At 39.7% G+C, this 20,171-nt stretch overlaps 1 protein-coding gene across 2 annotated transcripts in view; it reads left to right on the top strand.

The window, feature by feature from the left end:
* The window catches only part of SLC25A15 (solute carrier family 25 member 15), a 43,044-nt gene that overhangs the window by 4,613 nt on the left and 18,260 nt on the right, over positions 1-20,171 (top strand). For both annotated transcript variants that reach the window (XM_043994385.1, XM_043994386.1), the window contains exon 3: positions 11,807-12,065. In XM_043994385.1, the coding sequence (XP_043850320.1) occupies positions 11,807-12,065 (259 nt within the window). The remainder of the gene's footprint in view (positions 1-11,806; positions 12,066-20,171) is intronic.

The raw sequence follows: 20,171 nt of genomic DNA, 5'->3' as shown, positions 1-20,171 counted from the left end.
ATTGTTTTTTGACCCATTGTTTCTTTCCTTTTTTTTGACCCATTGTTTCTTGCCAATGTTCTTCACCATAATGTCATTATCAGCCAAACACATACTGAGTGCCTGTTCTATGACATTTTGCTGAGTGCTTGTGGAAGATATACAAGTGTATAAGATTTGACTTGCTACCCATGGGTAGATCAGCAAGTCTAGTTAAAAAAGCAACTGATCCTGAGGTAGAAATAGGAAGTGTCAGGTGTTGATCAGGTGAAACCCCTTGGATCACCTTTTCTCCTCATACACTGGGAAAAGCAGTCCAGGACTCTGAGCCCAAGAGCCTTGGGAATATTAGTGCCTCCCAGACCATTGGCTCTGCTTCCAGGTTGACTTTGCAGTCATTTTTTTTTTTAGCTCCATTAAAAAATTTTTTTTGATGTCTTCTCATACATATATATTTTTTAGAATTTTTGTTTTCCTAAATTACATGTAAAAACAAATTTTAACATTAATTTTTTAAAAACTTTGTGTTCCAAATTCTCTTCCTCCCTCCCTCTCCACCCCACCCCCCTTAAGAACTCAAGCAATTCAATATAAGTTATACAAGAGTAGTTATGCAAAACATTTCCACATTAGCCAGGTTGTTAAAGAAAACAGACTAAAACAAAACTTCAGATAAAGGAACTAACAAAAAAATTACAATTCAATCTGTTTTCAGATACCATCAGTTCTTTCTCTGTAGATGGATTGCATTTTTCATAAGTCCTTCAGAGTTGTCTTGGATCATTGTATTGCTGAAAATAACGAAATCATTCACAGCAGATCATCTTACAATATTGCTGTTATTTTGTATACAGTACATTTCACTTTGCATCAGCTCATATAGGTCTTTCCAGCTTTGCAGCCATTACTGAGAGAAGCAAGTCTGGTGGAGAAGAAAGGTCCTGTCATTCCCACTACTATTTTATTATTATTGTTCATTTGTTTCAAATGTGTCTCTTTTCATGACCCCATTTGGGGTCTTCTTGGCAATGATACTGGGGTGGTTTGTCTTTTTCTTCTCCAGTTCATTTTATTTTATTTATTTTTCTTTCTTTTCTTTTTTGTGGGGTAATGGGGGTTAAGGGACTTGCCCAGGGTCACACAGCTAGTAAGTGTCAAGTGTCTGAGGCTGGATTTGAACTCTGGTCCTCCTGAATCGAGGGCCGGTGCCTTATCCACTGTGCCACCTAGCTGCCCCCTCCAGTTCATTTTCTAGGTGAGAAAACTGAAGCAAACGGGGTTAAGTGACTTGCCTAGGGTCACAGAGCTAGTAAGTGTCTAAGGCCGGATTTGAATCAAGTCATCCTGACTCAGGGCTGGCACTCTATCCACTAGCTGCCCTCTCACTTAGTACTACCCACAGTCAACTACCAACAATGGGCAAGTAAGCCCAAGAGTCCTAGGAATAGCACCCTCCCCCATCTCCAACTCCGCTGTACTTCCAGCCAAGCCCCAATAGCCATAGTCCATGGAAGCAACTCTTGTGGAGGTGGGGCTTGGCAACTGCCTCTGCAGGTGTGGAGCCCCAGCTTTCTCAGCAGCCTCAGCTACCAAAACCCTAGAAAAGAAATTTCTCACTGCCAAAGATTTTGGCATTATCAAATGGGTTAGCATCTGCAACGAATAATGGGTTTTTAAAAAAATCAATGGAAATGCTATTAAAGAACCTACATTGTCCTCCATTTTGCCACAGAACCTTAAGAAACACAGGGCCTTTCCAGCTGACTTGCCTATGAAATCTTCTCCATGTGTTATCTCTCCCTGCCCCCCCCCATTAGAATGTAATCTCCTTAAGAGCAAAGGCTGTCTTGTTATTTTTCAATTGGGATTCTCAGCCCTTAGCACAGTAGTTTACAGATTTTTCCCTTTTTTTCCCTTGCTTTACCCCCACCCCACCCTTTTACAAGATGATTAATGTGAAAATTTGCTTTGCATGACTTCATATGTATAATGGGTATAATTTCTTGCCTTCTCAATCAGTGGGGGAAAAGAAAGAATTTGGAACTGGAAATATATAAATATATTTTTAAAATACAATGTTTTTTACACTGTAAACACTCAGTACAATTTTTGTTTGTTTTTCCCATTTAGTCATTCAAAGAGCTTACAGCCTGCTTAAGAGAACTTGCAACCCCCACTATCCCTGGCCTGAAAAATCCTTGGAATACATATGCTATTCCCTGTTGTAGAGGCTATAAGAGAAGGGGCTTCCTGGGGAACGGGCTGAAATGAACCTGAATAGCTTTTGAATCAGATAATGCAGGACCTTGAATAGCAGGGATCAAGGAGAAGCCATTGTGAAGGGTTCTGAGTAAGGAAGTGAAACATAAATGGTGTATTAGGAAGATCAACCTGGCAGCCTTGTACAGAGTATTAGAGGCCAGAGTTGGAGGCAGGGAACTAGATGGCAATTGTAGTGATTGAGACTTTGTGATGAGGTTAGGGGAGTGGACATGGAGAGAAAATTCAAAAGAAGAAACCACAGGATTTGGTAGGAGATTGGCTAGGGGATGAAGGTGAAGAAATGATTTTCTAAAAAATCTCCAAGTTTTGTGGACTGGGAGGGGGAGGAATGTTGATGCCCTTGAAAGACATGGAGTAATTAGAAACCAAGCTGTTCTTTTGGGAGGATTGAGAACAACTTGATTTTCATCATGGACCCAGTATTTGAGGTGATGACATTGAAATGGACATATCCTGGAGGTAGTTGGAAATAGGGCACTTAGAATTAGGTATTGGAAATTTTTGGGTGGGTTTATTTGGAATTAGGTAAAAATGAGTTTAGCATCTTCTTAAGCCCCAAGTGCCAGTGTTAGGGTCTGAAGATGAAGAATGATGAAGAAACTGAAATAAATTACTTCTCCAAGGTCATACTGGTAGGGAGGGTCAGAGATGGGATTTGAATTCAGGTTTTCGAACTCTAGTGAGTCAGTGTTCTTTCTCCTATACTACACTGACCCCTAACACTGATTTTTGGATGTTACTTGTCTTTAATATGTTTCCATACTGAGGAAAGGAAATTTGGAAAGTAGATGAATTCTTTATTTGATTAAATGGCAATATACTAATAATTCATTTATCTAGAATAGTCAGATCAGGCAGTAAAGGGGAAAGGCCAGTGGGCAGCCAAAAGAGATTTCACAAAATTTAAGCATGATAGCTCATTTAAGAGCATACCTCAGGTACACCATTAGACCTTGTTGAAACTTATTTTACACTCAAAGGACTAAGGAACTCAGATTGCTAGTTTCCAAACATGTAGCAATAAAAGTAGGGAATGCCATTTTAACAGAGGCACACTGCTAACAGTGGGAGTCTGAAACCAAAAAGAGGAGGCAGCAAAACTATAAAAATCAAGCGTAAGCACTCAAAATGCCCAGTAATGTTGGACAAGCAGCTCTACCACTTTTCGGAAGATCCTGAAGGTAGGACCGCATATTAGTTACAGTAATTGATGTCTGAAGTGATAACCATGAGCCATCAAGGAAAGTTCAGATCATGTTTAACATACTGTGTTTCTTAAAAAGTAACTAAGAATATAATGGCTTTTAGAAAGACTTCTCTATAAAAGTGGTCCTGGTAAAAAAATAGTCTTTATGTTTGAAGGAGCATACCCACAGCTTTTCAGAAAATTTGGCCCTCCCTCAAATGTTCTAGACCCATTTCTTAAACTGTGGGTTGTGACCACTTGTGGAATCACATAGCTGAATGTTAGGGTCATGAAAAATTTGGCAGTAGTGAAAGATTATGTATACCTATTTTGTATGCCTATATACCCAGGTTCACGTAAAAATTTCTCTGGCAAAAAGGGGTCAAGAGTAGAAAAAATTTAAGAAACCCTCCTTTAGATAATTGCAATCAAAGTCAGATATAAACAGGGGCCACTATATTGTATATAAGGAGCCTCATTATCTTCATATTGACTTAGAAAACAACATATTAACATTATCTATATTCCTTTAAAAATTGTTAAATATTTCCCAGTTACATTTTAATCTGATTTGGGCTGCCCTCCCAGCCAGCTTTCTATTTGAGATAGCTGAGGTTCTACCATCATTGGGTGAGAAAGACAAGTGTAATTCTTGGTTTGTTCTGGATACCATGAGAGCCTTGCTATAATGTTGACCCTGAAACCTTGCTATGGGTGAAACAATGTTATGAGGGGGACTGAGTGTTATAAAATCTTTTGAGGCCTCTACTCATCCAAAGTGGACTGCTCTCATGTAAAATGCCTGGAATGGTAGGCATATTTGCTACGGAACGGGGCTTCTTACCCTTTTTGGTGCTAATAGATGCTATTGCTAGTCCGATGAAGCCTACGGTTCCTTCCTCAGAATAGTGTTTTTATGTGTATAAAATAAAATTTAGGATTACAAAGGAAACTGATTGTACAGAAAAGCAAATTAAAAACCAAACAAACAAATTCATGAAATTCAGGTTCAGAACCCAGGGTGTGCTTGTGTTTAAAATGGGGGCATAGATAGGACTGTATTTTGCGGGGGGGGGGGGGGGGGGTTGAGGCAATTGGGGTTAAGTGATTTGCCCAGGGTCACACAGCCAGTACGTGTCAAGCGTCTGAGGCCGGATCTGAACTCAGGTCCTTTTGACTCCAGGGCCACTGCACCACCTAGCTGCCCCTGATTGTATTTTTTTAAATAAAAGTCTTTTTATTATTTTCCAGTTACATATAGAGATAGTTTTCAAAATTTGTTTTTATAAGATTTCTAGTTTCAAATTTTCCCCTCCCTCTCTCCCTCCACCCTCTCCAGGACAGCAAGTAATCTGATATAGGTTATATATGTACAAACACATTAAACATATTTCTGCATAAGTCATGCTGTGAAAAAAGAATCAGAGCAAAAAGGAAAAACCTCAAAAAAGAAAACAACAGCACCAAAACCAAAAGAAACAGTAGGGTTCAATGTGCATCCATATTCCACAGTTGTTTTTTTCTGGATTTGGAGAGTATTTTTCATCATGAGTCCTTTGGAACTATCTGATCATATTTTTAAAAAGGCAGCCAGATGGCTCAGCACATAGAGAACTGGATTTAGAATCAGGAGGACCTAAGTTCAAGTCCTGCCTCAAATACTTCTTGGTTGTGTGATCCTGGATAAGTCAGTTAAGCTCTGTTTGTTTTGGTTTCCTCATCTGTAAATTGGGGAAGATAATAGCACCTACCTCCCAGGGTTGTGAAGATCAAGTGAGGTAATAATTGTAAAGCATTTTGCAAACCTTAAAAGCCTATCTAAATACTAGTTCTTCTTCTCTTCCTCCCCCTCTCTACTTCTCCTCCCCCTCCTTCTGCTTTACCTTTCTTCCTCCTTCCCTCCCTCTCTTCTTCTCTAATTAATATTTGGATTCCCAATGAATTCATCTTTTCCTTCCTTGCACTTCCCCAGCCCACAACATTAGTGAACCTAACTTCACCAGTTTGTGAATTGAGAGTGGTTTTACCAAAGCATGTTTATTATTTATTCTTATTTACACAGGGTTTTTCCTCTTGGAAATTCAAAGGAGTATTATACACATACACACTGACTTTTAATACCTTTATTGGATATTTAACCATTAAATGTAAAAAGTAACAAAGACTTGTCATTTTACCCTGAGTTCTCCTTCCCTTAATGCAGAAGGTAGCCCTTTATCCCTTAATAGAAGATTTAATGAGTTGCCAGGCCCCCCCAAATTCCATGTCTTGTAGCCAACTCTTTGGTATTTATTCTCTCTGGACTAAGCCAGGCTGGTCTTTTAGCAATGTTGTCTTTCTTTTTCTTTCTTTCTTTCTTTTTTTTGGTGGGGCTATAGGGGTTAAGTGACTTGCCCAGGGTCACACAGCTAGTAAGTGTCAAGTGTCTGAGGCTGGATTTGAACTCAGGTCTTCCTGAATCCAGGGCCAGTGCTCTATCCACTGAGCCACCTAGCTGCCCCAATGTTGTCTTTTACTAGGATGGTCCTTAAGCCTTTTCAGCTTCAGTAAGACCTGCTAGAGCTTAAATTCCTTTGGCACAGCCTTCATGAACCTGGGGTCCCTCCCATGCCACGATGAAGTATCAGAAAAGGACTTGCACATCTCATGGCATAAGCAACCTTTCCCATCTATAGTCCCCCTCACCTCCCTACAGCTAGAGCAATCTAGTTGTCATTTGTTTCCTAGAAGTGAGATGGGTCATTTGTAGTTGTTGTTTTCACCATATTAATGGCAAAGTGATTGCTAATCTTGGAAATAACTGGTATAGTGGACAGAGTGCTGGAAACCAGGAGAATTGAGGTTTTGTTTTTGTTTTTGTTTTTGTTTTTTTTTAGTGAGACAATTGGGGTTAAGTGACTTGCCCAGGGTCACACAGCTAGTAAGTGTTAAGTGTCTGAGGCTGGATTTGAACTCAGGTACTCCTGACTCCAAGGCCAGTGCTCTATCCACTGCGCCATCTAGCTGCCCCCGAGAATTGAGTTTTAATCCTGGTTATTTTATGAATTCACTGTGACTTTTGGTAAATCACAACCTTTCTGTATAAAATGGAGCTAATGGTGCTTCCCCACCTATAGCACAGGGTGTTGAGGATCTGTGGGAGAGTATATGGGAAGATACTTTGTAATTTAAAAGTGCCACGTAAGTATATTAATAACAACTCAATCTTTTTCAATATTGACTATATGTAGGCAAACAGAAAAAGCTAATTCCACTCATTTTTACTAGTAATGTCCCCTAAATAGAGGAGGGAGAAGCTTATGGGCATACAAGAAGGAAAAAGTATGGCATGGCAAATTATTTAAAAGTGATTGGCCCAAACCTAGTAGCCCTCAGAGCCTTGTACTTGGATCATAGGGTATAGTGATCTTTGCTCCTTAGACCCTATTGCCACAGCGTGTCCTGCAGTTGTCAACCTAAAGGCCTCTATTGCTCCATGCTGTTTATCAGGACACGATCCCCTATCACCAGCCTTCCTCAGCACTGCACATTAGGTGACCTTCTAGTCTTGTGGAAAAATACTTTGTTCCTCTCAGAATGGGGATCGATTTATTTGTTTTGAAGTGAATGACAGAAGGACTTCTAACAGGCTTTGGTTTGTTGACCTCACAAGTCCCACTGGGTAAGGTAAAGTATTAGGCAACCACACTCTTTTTTGTCCCCTGATCCTGGAAATTTATGTACGCTTTGTTTGTTGAGTACCTGGTGGTGGTGTAGCGGTAGGTCATTGTTTTCCAAAGTGAGATGTTGGAACTTGAGTTGGTGTTCTGTGGGTCTTAAAAACAGAAGCATATCCCATGTGAGGAGGGAGTTGATTGATAATATAAAGAAAAAAGGCATTTATAACCCCTAAAGCACACAAATAGAAGAATAACTTGATTGCCTTCAGAGCCATCATAAATCTTGTCATTTAATTAGCCTTATGTTTCAATATTAATTTATTTAAAGATCTCTCCAAAAGGGGGCCCATCTGCTGGAGGCATTTTGGTTTTAATGTAGGGCTTCCCTGGTTGTTTGTTTAAACAACTTTTCAATTTAATCCTCTTTTTATTGAATCTCTTCAATTCCAAGGATCTAAGCCAAATAAATTGTGAACATTCTGGGTAAGAGTAAGTCTATTCAGCTTCCATTAAGCCATCAGAAACAACATGGCTGGAGAGAGGGCTTCAGAATAAGGAAGACCTGAGTTTGAGTCACCATATTTACTGACACATTTTGACCTTGGTCAAGTCATTTGTCCTCATAATTCCCCAGGCCTCTAAGGCTATAAGATGAAAAACAGGTGCTGCTTTTTATCGGCAGAAGTTTTCCTCATGAAGAATTCCCTATACTAATAAGATCACAGGACCTGTCCTTAAAAAAAAAATAGCCTACTTCTAATTTTGTGGGCAAGATATCCAGTATTAGCGATCAGGAGACCTTGAGTTGTGATTTCATCTGATACTTGCCATCTATGTGATCCTGGTCAAGTTAGTCATCCTTTTCATTGGTAAGAGATGAAGGGATAGGATTCAATGACTTATTAAATGTCTTCCAGCTCTAAAAAAATTGCCATGACTTCATGATATTGAAAGGCTTTGAGAAGCATTATTAGATACTATTAACTTTTTTTTTTTTTTTTAGTGTGGCAATTGGGGTTAAGTGACTTGCCCAGGTCACACAGCTAGTAAGTGTTAAGTGTCTGAGGCCAGATTTGAACTCAGGTACTCCTGACTCCAGGGCCGGTGCTCTATCCACTGTGCCACCTAGCTGCCCCTGATACTATTAACTCTTAAAGAAGAAAATTATAATTATTTATTCCCCCTCCCCATTCTTTTCTTTTATCCCTACCCCGTCGCCCTGCAAATAAATAGGGAGAAAAAGACTTTATGATTCTTTAAGTTTGCTTTGAGGAAATCCAGGGGGAAATAAAGCAGTGCATGGTACAGTGGAAAGAACACTGAACTCTGGGATTGAGGAGATCTGCATTCTAACTTTGGCTTTGCCATGAGCTTGTTGTGGGAACTTGGACAAAATCATTTTCTCTGAGCCTCCCTTCTGTATCCATAAAGTTAAGGGGCTGGGTTAGGTGACCTCAGAGGTCTCTTAGTTCTAAAGATTTTAAGAAAATCACAAATGATCTGAGATTCCTCCATTCTTTTCTAATTATTTGCTGACTATAAATGGTATACTGAGTATTGCCCAGATGCTGGAATGCTTACCTATCTGGCATCTCTTCCAAATACTTGTCCCAGTAGTTTAACTCTTTGCTGAAAATTAGATCCTGTGGAGGTAGATCCTTATTTAATAAGGCAGAAAACAGGAGGCATAGGTCAGCTGACCTAACAGAAAATGTAGACTCTTCCTCTCAAAGTATCTAACAGCCATCAAGGATCTGGTGTGGCTCTCAGCCTGGGGTAAAGGCTTGACAGGTGGTGCTTAAATCCCATACATAAGGATCACAACACTCGCCATTACTTAAAGAAAAAAAAGTTTTAAAAAAAATAATAATTTTTTTTGATCTTTTGTTTTTATATCACCTACATTTCCCAATGTATTCCTTCCCTCCTTTCCCTCTGAGAGCTATTCCTTAGAACAAAATCGAAAAGAGGAGGGGAAACCATTTGAAAAAAAACTAACCAAAATGTTAGAAAAGTTAGACGTCATATTTAACATTCCATAGTATTCTATCTCTAAGAAGATATTGCGGGGCAGCTAGGTGATACAGTAGATAAAGCACTGGCCCTGGATTCAGGAGGACCTGAGTTCAAATCCAGCCTCAGACACTTGACACTTACTAGCTATGTGACCCTGGGCAAGTCACTTAACCCCAATTGCCTCACCAAAAGTGATTGGCCCAAACCTGGGGGAGGGGGGAAGAAGAAGAAGAAGATATTGGGAGCAGGGGAACCTGCCTTCTCATAAGCCGCCTTTTTGGCTAAGCTTGGTCATAATAATTTTGCAGCATTCAGTTTTGAATTGTTGTTCTTTCCATTTAGTCAGTATTGATTTTTTAAAAATTATACTCTTCCTCTGTATTCCAAAGATATATAAAAATCAAAAAACAAATCAGATTGTAAATCCTTTCTCGTGAGAGGTTCTGGGAATTAGTGGCATAACCAGGGGGACACCAGTGATGGGCGCAGAGTCTATGGGCATGAACAGATGTTGGCCACGTCCTTCTTGCCAGATCTGTACATTGGTGATAGAAAAGCCCAGTAAACCTGAGGCTGCAGTTTATAAATTGAGATTAGTGGTGGTAGAGAAGCCAAGCCTCATATTGAGAGTTGGAGGGAAGATTAGATTTCTGGTAGAGTTGGTCAGACTCAAGAGCCCTCAAACTCTGTACTTTAATTCTGGGCTCTGTCTGTAGGATAGACATACTTATGTCACTGGCAGGGTCAAGAGGCCTCAAACACAATCTAGGTTGTTCATAGGGATGTTGGTGCCAGGGACCTGGCACCTTTGTCCGGGGACTTTTTTTTTCCCAATTGGTTTCCAGGTATTTTTTAAATTTAAATTTAATTTTTAATTTTTTTCAATTACATGTAAAGATTTTTTTGTCACAATTTTTTCTCCCCCCTCCCAAGGCCTGCAAGCAATTTGATATAGGTTATACATTACTATCATGTTAAACATTTCCACACCAATCAGAATAAAAGGGAAAAAAACACAAGAAAGAATAAACATGAACAATAACAAAAAAGCAACACCAAAAGTGACAATAGTATGCTCCAGTCTGCATTCAGACTCCATAGTTCTTTTTCTGAATGTGGAGAGCATTTTTCACCATAAGTCTTTTGGCATTGTCATGGACCATTGTATACTGAAAAGAGTGAAGTCTATCACAGCTGATCATCACAAAATGTTGTTGATACTGGGTACAATGTTCTCTTGGTTCTGCTCATTTCACTCAGCATCAATTCATGGAAGTCTTTCAGGGGACTTTTTATTAGATGTATTTGCCACATCTTTGTTTCATGCTATCCTAGATTTAAGGACTGGAAGAGAACTTAGAGGCCATCTAGTTCAACTTTATTTTACAGATGAGGAAACTGAGGCCCAGAAAGGTTAAGTGATTTGCCAGTGCTTATATCAGTTTCAGGCAGCTTGGTAACACAGTGGATAGAGTGCTGGTCCTAGAGTCAGAAATAACCGAATTCAAATTTGGTTTCAGACACTTACTAGCTGTGTGATCCTGGGCATATCATTTAACCTCTGTCTGATCCTGTTTCCTCAATTGTAAAACAGGGATAATAATATTACTTATCTTCCAGCATTGTTGTGAGGGTTAAATGCTATAATATTTGCAAAGGGCTTATCATAGTACCTAGCATATAATGGGTGCCATGTAAATGCTAGCTTTATTATTATTAATTATTATTATTTCTATCATAATCACATGGTTAATAAATGACGCAGCTGGGATTTGACCCTAAATCCAGCACTCTTTCCACTACATCATGCCACCCTTCCCTTTCCCTCTTTCATTATTTAAATGAGCAAGTCACTTAACTTCTTTCTGCCTCTGTTTCCTTGACTGTAAAATACCTTCCAGGCTTGTGGTAAAGGTCAAATGATATAATATTTGTAAAGTGCTTGGCACATAGTAAGCACTATACAAATGTTAGGTATTGCTAGTTATTCTTAAAGAATAAAACAAGCAACCTCTGTTTAAATTGTTAAGCTTGCTAGACAGCAAATTTTGTCCATGTCAAAGGGCAGCTTTTGTGTTCACTGATGAAAAGCTCCTTAGCTTGAGTTATTCCCATCATATGGATGGGTGGTGGGGAGACTTGGGTTATTACAATCTCTTTTTTTTTTCCCAGAATATCAATGTTTCTGTGAAAGTAGTTTATAAATGTTGGATGTTATTTAATTTAAACTATTTTTCCTAGAACCCTACTCTTATGGTTGGTACTAAGCAAAAAAAGATAATTGTGTCTCGTCCCCCATTATTATTTTGTGGATAGAGTGCTGGCGTCAGGAAGACCTGACTTAAAATACAGCCTCAGGTACCTAATACCTGTGAGTCCCTGGGCAAGTCACTTAACCTTTGTCTGCCTCAGTTTCCACAACTCTAAAATGGGAAGCATAATGGTACCTACCTCACATGGTTTTTGTGGGGATAAAATAAGATATTTGTAAAGCAATTAGTACAGTGCCTGGCACATAGTCGGTGGTTAATAAATGCTTGTTTCCTTCCCCCTTCTCCTTATGGATAATTGAGGGCTGGCTCTAAAACAAAGCTTTCATATTTTTTTTTTAATAAGAGAAGCATTCTTTGGCTGAATATATTGGGTAGGCAGAGGAATTCTGACTTTCTGCTCCATATTCTAGGAGGAACTGCATGTGTGTTGACTGGGCAGCCTTTTGACACCCTGAAAGTGAAGATGCAGACATTTCCCAACTTGTACAGGGGCCTTGTAAACTGCTGCGTAAAGACATACACCCAAGTGGGCTTTCGGGGCTTCTACAAGGGGACCACCCCAGCACTCATTGCCAACATTGCAGAGAATTCTGTCCTGTTCATGTGCTATGGTTTCTGCCAACAAATCGTGAGGAAGATAGTTGGATTGGAGAAGAATTCAAAGCTGAGGTTTGTCAAAACAGTTTTGTTTCTTGTTTTCATTTTATTGATGACTTTTGTTTTTACATCATGTTCATTTCCAAATAATTCCTTTCCCCACCTTTCTCCATCCAGGGAGACTTCCCTTGTAACAAATATTTTAAAAGAAGAAAAACCCCACAGTTCAACCAAACCAACTGATACATTGAATACATCTGATAGCATATACATTATTATTGATACCTATGGTCCCTCCACCCTTGCCCCACTACCACAAGTGAAAGGCAGAAAATAAATTTTCTTAACCCTTTCCTAGGATCAAACTTGGCCATTAAAATTACACAATATTCAGTTTTGTTTTGTTTTTTCTTGTTTACATTAATTTCTTTGTATATATTATTCTCCTGGTTCTGTTTACTTCAGTTTACATCAGTTAATGTCTTCCTATTTTTCTTTGAATTCTTTATATTAACTATTTCTTAAAAAGCAATAATATTCCAATACATCAGCCCCCTGACCCTAAATATGGCCATGTCAGCATTAGGAGACTACCATTTCCCAATCTATAAGCATATGCTTTGCCACCATAAAAGGTGCTGCTATGAATATTTTCACATTTATGGCTCCTTTCTTTTTGTCTTTGATCTTCTTGAGATATGTACATAGCAGCAGAATCTCTGATTCAAAGGGTATGGGCAGTAAATGCAATGTTAATAATTTACTCAGCCCCTAATGTGTGCTTCTCATGAATGGATGAGCAGACTGTAGTCGTGTTCAAAGTATCTCTTAGGCAAGCATAGATAGCTCCCTGCCTCAGGAGTTTTTGATTATAGGAAAGCAAGCTTTATGCTACATGTTTGGGAAAACAGAACCATGGTCTCTATATTTCAGGGACTGATGCTGATTTGTCCATGCAACAGAATGTAGTCATAGAATCTTGGAGTGGGAAGAGACCTAGACATTGTTCCAGTCTGACCCATTTCTGAGTAGGAACTCCTTTCTACTAGCTCTCTGACAAGTGATCACTTGTATTCTTCTTGAAGACCACCAAGATCTAATGGTTAGGAAGGCCTTTATTCTGTTATGTCAAGAAAACTTCTCTGTAACTTCAGCTCCCAGAGGCCAAGCAAGAGGCAAAGAATACCCCATGGGGTACAAAAGTTGTACAGCTGTGGGTGTGTGATTGTCTTATCTAACCCAAACCAGAAACACCTTGTCTTTAGCATACCCTAGAACAGATACTAGTAGACTGTATTTAAATTCAACCTTTACCACTAGCTTTAAAAAAAAAATGGTTGAGGGGCAGCTAGGTCATGCAGTGGATAGAGCACCGGCCCTGGATTCAGGAGGACCTGAGTTCAAATCCGGCCTCAGACCCATGACACTTACTAGCTGTGTGACCCTGGGCAAATCACTTAACCCCAATTGACTTACCAAAAAAAAAAAGAAAGAAAGAAAGAAAGAAAGAAAATGGTTTAATGGTTGGTGAGGTTATTAACTTCCCTATCAAGAAACATTTATTCTTCTCAATGCTTCCCATGGTCCACCTGGGCAAATGGTACTTGAGGGAAATAGCTAGTTTCCATCTAAAATGTTCCTAATAAAAATAATTTTTATGTTTAAAGGAGTGTATTCACAACATTTCAGAAAATTTGGCCACCATGAATGGTCTAGATAGTGGAAATTTTTACTGTAATTGAAAGAGGAGGACAAATCCAGTTCCTGGTTTATCCTTGGTACCTTGAGAACCTTGTTACAATGTTGTCCTTGTGGAACCCATGCTGTTGGTGAAACGATGTTATGATGGCAAATGAGCATTTTCCCTCTTCCCCTTTCCCAGAGAACTCATTACACGAAAACTTTTGGCACCTCTGCAGACCCAGCAATTTGTCAGTAATTTACAGTCTTAGAGAAGTGCCTGGGGCACCAAGAAATCTAATCAAGCATTTATTAAGCACTTACTATGGGCCAGGCACTGTGTTAACTGCTGGAGATTAAAAGCACCCCCCCCCCCATTAAATAAAAAAATAGACTGCCCTTAAGAAACTTCCATTCTAGAGCTTTAGTGTTTGTTTTTGTTTGTTTTTGCAGGGCAAAGAGGACTAAATGACTTGCCCAGGGTCACACAGCTAGTAAGTGTCAAGTGTCTGAGGTCAGATTTGAACTCAGGTCCTTCTGAATCCAGGGCCAGTGCTTTTTCCACTGTGCCACCCAGCTGTCCCCAGAAACTTCTATTCTAATAGGGGAGAATGTGTGTAAACACAACCAGGTAGATACAAGAGTAGATGGATGGGAGGGGCAGCTAGATGGCTCAGTGGATAAAGCATCAGCCCTGGATTCAGGAGGACTTGAGTTTAAATTTGGCCTCAGACACTTGTGTGACCCTGGGCAAGTCTCTTAACCCTCATTGCCCCTCCCCCCCTAAAAAAAAGAGTAGATGGATGGAACTCTAGGGAAGGAAGGCATTAACAGCTGTGGGAGGACTGGGGAAAGCCTGGTATTTTTTATTGTAGTCTTGAAGAAAGACAGGGAAACTAAAATGTGAGAATGAGGGGGCAGAGAATTCCAGATGTGGGAGAATGTTTGGCTCATGTGAAGGCATGGAGATGAAAGATGGAATGCTGGGTTTGAGAAACTGCAAGGGGTGAGTATGGTCAGATCATAGATTACTTGTAGGAGAGAGAAGTTTAAAAAGACTGGAAAAGTAGGAAAGGCCAGATTGTGAAGAGCTTTAAATGACAAAGGGATTAATATCTTATTTTGGAGCTAATAGGGAGCCACTGTAGCAACTTGAGCAGGGGATGACATTGTCATATGTAAAATTCAGAAAAAATTACCTTGCCACCTGAAGGGAGGATAGATTGGAGTAGAGAAAACCTTGAGGCAGGGAGAACAATTAGGAGGGTGTTGCAATAGTCTAGGCAAGAGGTGATTAGGACTTGAACTAAGATTGAGGCTCTATGAGTGGAGAGGAGAGAAGGCATAAGAGAGATATTATAAAAGTAGGAATTTGACAACAGATTGGCTATGTGGGGTGAGTGAGAGTGAGGAGTCAAAAGACCTAGAGACTTGCCCAGATCACACAGCTCGTCTGTATTAGAGACAGGACTTACATCCAGATATTCGAGGTTTTAAGACCAGGCCTCTGTCCACTAAGCAACACTGCCTCTCTTTATTATTAATAATTACCTATGTAACATCTGCATAACTCATATCATAAATGTAATTGCTACTAATAATATGATAGGATTGTAGATATAGAGTTGTAAGGGATGATACATGGCTTCTTTTTTTTTTTTTTTAGTGAGGCAATTGGGGTTAAGTGACTTGCCCAGGGTCACACAGCTAGTAAGTGTTAAGGGTCTGAGGCCGGATTTGAACTCAGGTAGGTACTCCTGACTCCAGGGCGGGTGCTCTATCCACTGTGCCACCTAGCTGCCCCCTTGATACATGGTTTCTTAAACCCCTTCATTTTATATATGAAGAAACTGAGGCCTGGAGAGGTTAACAGTTATCCTTATATCTAGTAAGAAGCAAAGCCAAGATTCAGACCCTTCTGATTCCATATCCAGGTTGGGTTCCACCAAACCATGTTACCTAAATTCTTGGCCCTATTGGACTTCTCTCTCTCTCGACCAATCACTCACGTTTATTAGTAATAAAAATTAATATAATCATAAGTAGCTCATATTTATATGCCAATAAATATTTGGTTGATAATTATTTTGACTGTTAATAGTAGCCATCATTTATATTTAAAGTACTTTAAGGTTTGCTTGTTAACTGATTCGATATTAACTTCTGGATAATATTAAGTATACCTGGATAATGTTTAATCTTAGGGACAGTGAAAATATTTGCAATACTGTAGTAAGGAAAATGTCCCACTTTCCAGTTATTGTTGGTTATTTCTGGTAACTATGGAGAGATGAGAATTCCTTTTCTTCTATCTCCTACTTTGGAATGCAGCTTCTATCAGATAGCTTATAGTGCTCAAGGATAGGGGAAAAAACAACTCTTCACACTGACCTCAACTAATCTCTTGGCCATCCCCAGCATGCAAAGACTCCATTATAGGCCTTAGCAGGAGCCTGGGGGATAGGGCTAGTAAACCTGTCACAAGCAAACTCCCTCATTCTCTTTCTTGTTTCCCCTTCCATGATAGACCCAGAGTGAGGCAGAGAGAGTAAGTCTCCAGTTCATTGCTGGAGAGTGATGATGTCTTTTGTGGGCGTGACCTAGAAAAATCTTCAAAGAGGAAGGGAGAGGGAATCAGAGGAGGAGGAGGGGCAAGGGAGAAGGGAGGGGGTGGGAATAAAAGCAAAAGGAGTGAGCATATTGAAAGTTTGTTTTCTAGTAGACAATATTATCCAGAATTTGACTTTTAGTTGTTATAAATCATGGTTTTGTGTGTGTGTGTGTGTGTGTGTGTGTTTTAACAAGCTAAACTTACATTTGTTGTGAGATTAATACATCTCTTACTCTTTCTATTATAGACATAAAATGGGACTTGTGGACCTTAGGTGCTTATACAAGAAGATTAAAGTATTTATTAGAGATCTCAAGTCCACATTGAATCCAGAATGACCTAGTCAGCATTTGCTACTCACTTGGATTTCCATATCAGACCTTTCATTCATGGCAGATTGAGGAGTGTCAGATAGGTACGCACATGCCTACACCCGTATGCCAATATGTCAGTATATCCTTAGGTGCCTGGGTTTCCTATCATTCAAACCAGCCACCTTTAGGATACATAACTGAACTTGAATGTGGCAGAGAGAAAGGAGAAATGGGCTCCTGAGAAGACCATTTAATACCAGTCCCTACTCCTGGCCTGCCTTCCCCAAGATTTTGACAAATCAAATCGGTTCTCAGCTCCTTCCTACCTCTCCAGCTGTTCCCAGGTATTGGTCCCCTTTATGATAGCATTTTCTCTAAAAAGCTAGCCCTGGTCTCCCTCTAAAACCTGCCTCTGAGGCTACTGCACAGTGATGTCCAAAAGCAACCTAGATTTATAGACTGTTACCTTTGGTCCCTAAAGCTAGAGAATAACTACTTAATGACCTTAACTGATAGATCCCAGTCACCTGACTGACAGGGTGGCCCTGAGAAAAGGAAAGCCTGGCTTGAAGAGAGAATGGAAAAGTTTAAAGTTTGGGTTTTAGCAGAATTGGGAAAGCAAAGATTTTTGCTTTGTGATAGTTGGAGGGAAGTGAGAAGAAGCTTATGAACTAGGTATCGCTTGGCAATAGAATTCGAAAGAATAATATGCTGCATGTCTGTATATTTATGTGTCCAAAATATATTATACATGCAAACAGTTGTATGTTTGCATTTTTAAAAATTTTAAAGGAAATTCCAAAAGGAAACTTGTGCCCTGAGCAGTGTGTTTTCATTGTGAAAGAAAACTCCTCTCAGTGCCAGTTGTCAGACGCACGTTCACTTGGCAGTGTGTCCCTGCACTCTTCCCCTGTTGGCCAAAGTACAAAGCCTGCTGTACTTTCAGCACCCAGGGCCAGGGTTTTCTGAATTAATTTCCGTTTGTAGCCAGTAGACTGAATCAGTTGGGTGTGAGTGACTGTTATTATCCATGCTAAGAACTTGGGGATGCCTGTTCAGACTGCTGACCTGCTGATGTTGTAGAACATTAGTGTAACTTAGGAAATCCATGGCTTGCAAGGTTTGGCCCTGGTTCACTGGTTCAAGTTGTATGCATATGCATTTGTGTGCTTATGTTGGTGAGTGTGTGTGTGTGTGTGTGTGTGTGTGTACACATGCGCAAGTGCACACTCATTGGTGTTGTGAAAAGATTATTAGACTAGGGATCAGAAGACCTGGGTGTGATTCCCACCTTTGCCCCTAACTAGCTATCTGAACTTGGGTAGGCCAATTGATCTCTTTTGAGTTTCAAGTGTGAGAAGTAGTATAAGGGTTGAGTGAGTTTCCAGGCTGAAGAAGTTTCTGTGGCCTCGTAAACAAAGTCATATGGACATGAACAGCTAAATAAATGCTTTTTTGAATGATTGGGTTTTAAATCCTGCCTCTGTATAACCTTGGAGAAGTCAAACTTTTCTGGGCTTCCATTTGTTTCCCTATAAGATGAAGGGATTGGATTAGATGATCTCCAAGTCCCTTTTGGCTCTAAATCTAAATCTGATCCCCAGACCTCAACTTCATAGACTCTATTTTTGTTCCCATTGCTTCTCCTTGGTTTTAACCTCCTTCTCTCAACCCCTCCCCCCCCCCCGCCCCCGCCAAGCCCCCAGCCATATATTAGCTGCATTGAAAATGATCACATTTTCTTTGTTCCCCCACCCCCTCCTTTTAAAGACTTTTTACTAGTGTACACTATAAAAGTGAACTTTAACCTTTTCTTTCCATGTTATGGACCCCTTTGGCAGTCTGGTGAAGCCGAATGACCCCTTCTCAGAATAACATTTTTTTTTTTGTAGGCAATAGGGGGTTAAGTGACTTGCCCAGGGTCACACAGCTAGTAAGTGTCAAGTGTCTGAGGCCAGATTTGAACTCAGGTACTCCTGAATCCAGGGCCGGTGCTTTAACCACTGCGCCATCTAGCTGCCCCCCTCAGAATAACATTTTTAAAAGAATAAGATAGTAATAGTAATACAATAGTTTGTTTTTAAAAAAATTTCATATAAATATTTTATTATTTTCCAGTTACATTTAGAGATAGTTTTCAACATTTGTTTTTTGTTTTGGGGTTTTTTTTGGTTTTTTTTTGTGGGGCAGTGCAGGTTTGGTGACTTGCCCAGGGTCACATAGCTAGTAAGTGTTAAGTGCCTGAAATCAAATTTGAACTCAGGTCCTCCTGAATCCAGGGTTGGTGATCTATGCGCTGTGCCACCTAGCTGCCCCAACATTTGGTGTTTTTTTTTTTTTGGTGAGGCAATTGGGGTTAAATGACTTGCCCAAGGTCACACAGCTAGTAAGTGTCAAGTGTCTGAGGCCAGACTTGAACTCAGGTCCTCCTGAATCCAGGGCTGGTGCTCTATCCACTGTACCACCTAGCTGCCCCCCAACATTTGTTTTTATAAGATTTCTTGTTTCAAATTTTTCTCCCTCCCTCCCCCCCGTCCAAGACAGCAAGTAATCTGATATAGGTTATATATGTACAATAACATTAAACATATTTCTGCATTAGTCATGTAATGAGAGAAGAATCAGAACAAAAAGGAAAAACCTCAAAAAAGAAAAACAACAACAAAAACAATAGAAATAGTATGGTTCAATCTGCATCCAGATTCAACAGTTCTTTTTTTTTTTTTTTGATTTGGAGAGCATTTTCCATCATGAGTCCTATGGAACTATCTTAGACCATTGTATAGCTGAGAAGAATCAAGTCTATCACAGTTGATCAACACAAAATGTTGTTCATACTGTGTACAATGTTCTCCTGGTTCTGCTCATCTCACTTATCAGTTCATGCAAGTCCTTCCAGGTTTCTCTGAAATCTACCTGCTCTTCATTTCTTACAGCACAATAGTATTCCATTACATTAGTATACCACAACTTGTTCAGCTATTCTCCAGTTGATGGGAATCCCCTCAAATTCCAATTCCTTGCCACCACAAAAAGAGCAGCTATAAATATTTTAGTACATGCGGGTACTTTCCCCTTTTTTGTGATCTCTTTGGGGAAAAGTCCTAATAGTGATATTGCTGGGTCAAAGGGTATGCAAAGCTATAACCCTTTGGGCATAGTTCCAAACTGCTCTCCAGAATGGTTGGATCAGTTCACAGCTCCACCAACAAGGCATTAGAGTTCCAATTTTTCCACAGCTTCTCCAACATTTATTATTTCCCTTTTTTGTCATATTAACTAATCTGATAGGTGTCAGGTGGTACCTCAGAGTTGTTTAAATTTGCATCTCTCTAATCAATAGTGATTTAGAGCATTTTTTCATATGGCAACAGATAGCTTTGATTTCTTCATCAGAAAACTGCCTGTTCATATCCTTTGACCATTTCTCAATTGGGGAATGACTTGGATTCTTATAAATTTGATTTAGTTCCCAATATATTTTAGAAATGAGGCCTTTATCAGAAGTACTGGCTATAAAAATTGTTTCCCAGTTTTCTGTCTCCCTTCTCATTTTGGATGCATTGCTTCTGT

Source organism: Dromiciops gliroides, chromosome 3 (genome assembly GCF_019393635.1).
Source record: "Dromiciops gliroides isolate mDroGli1 chromosome 3, mDroGli1.pri, whole genome shotgun sequence".
Classification (NCBI taxonomy): Eukaryota; Metazoa; Chordata; class Mammalia; order Microbiotheria; family Microbiotheriidae; genus Dromiciops; species Dromiciops gliroides.
The sequence above is the reverse complement of the archived record's forward strand: the minus strand, read 5'-3'. Positions and strand labels throughout refer to the sequence as shown.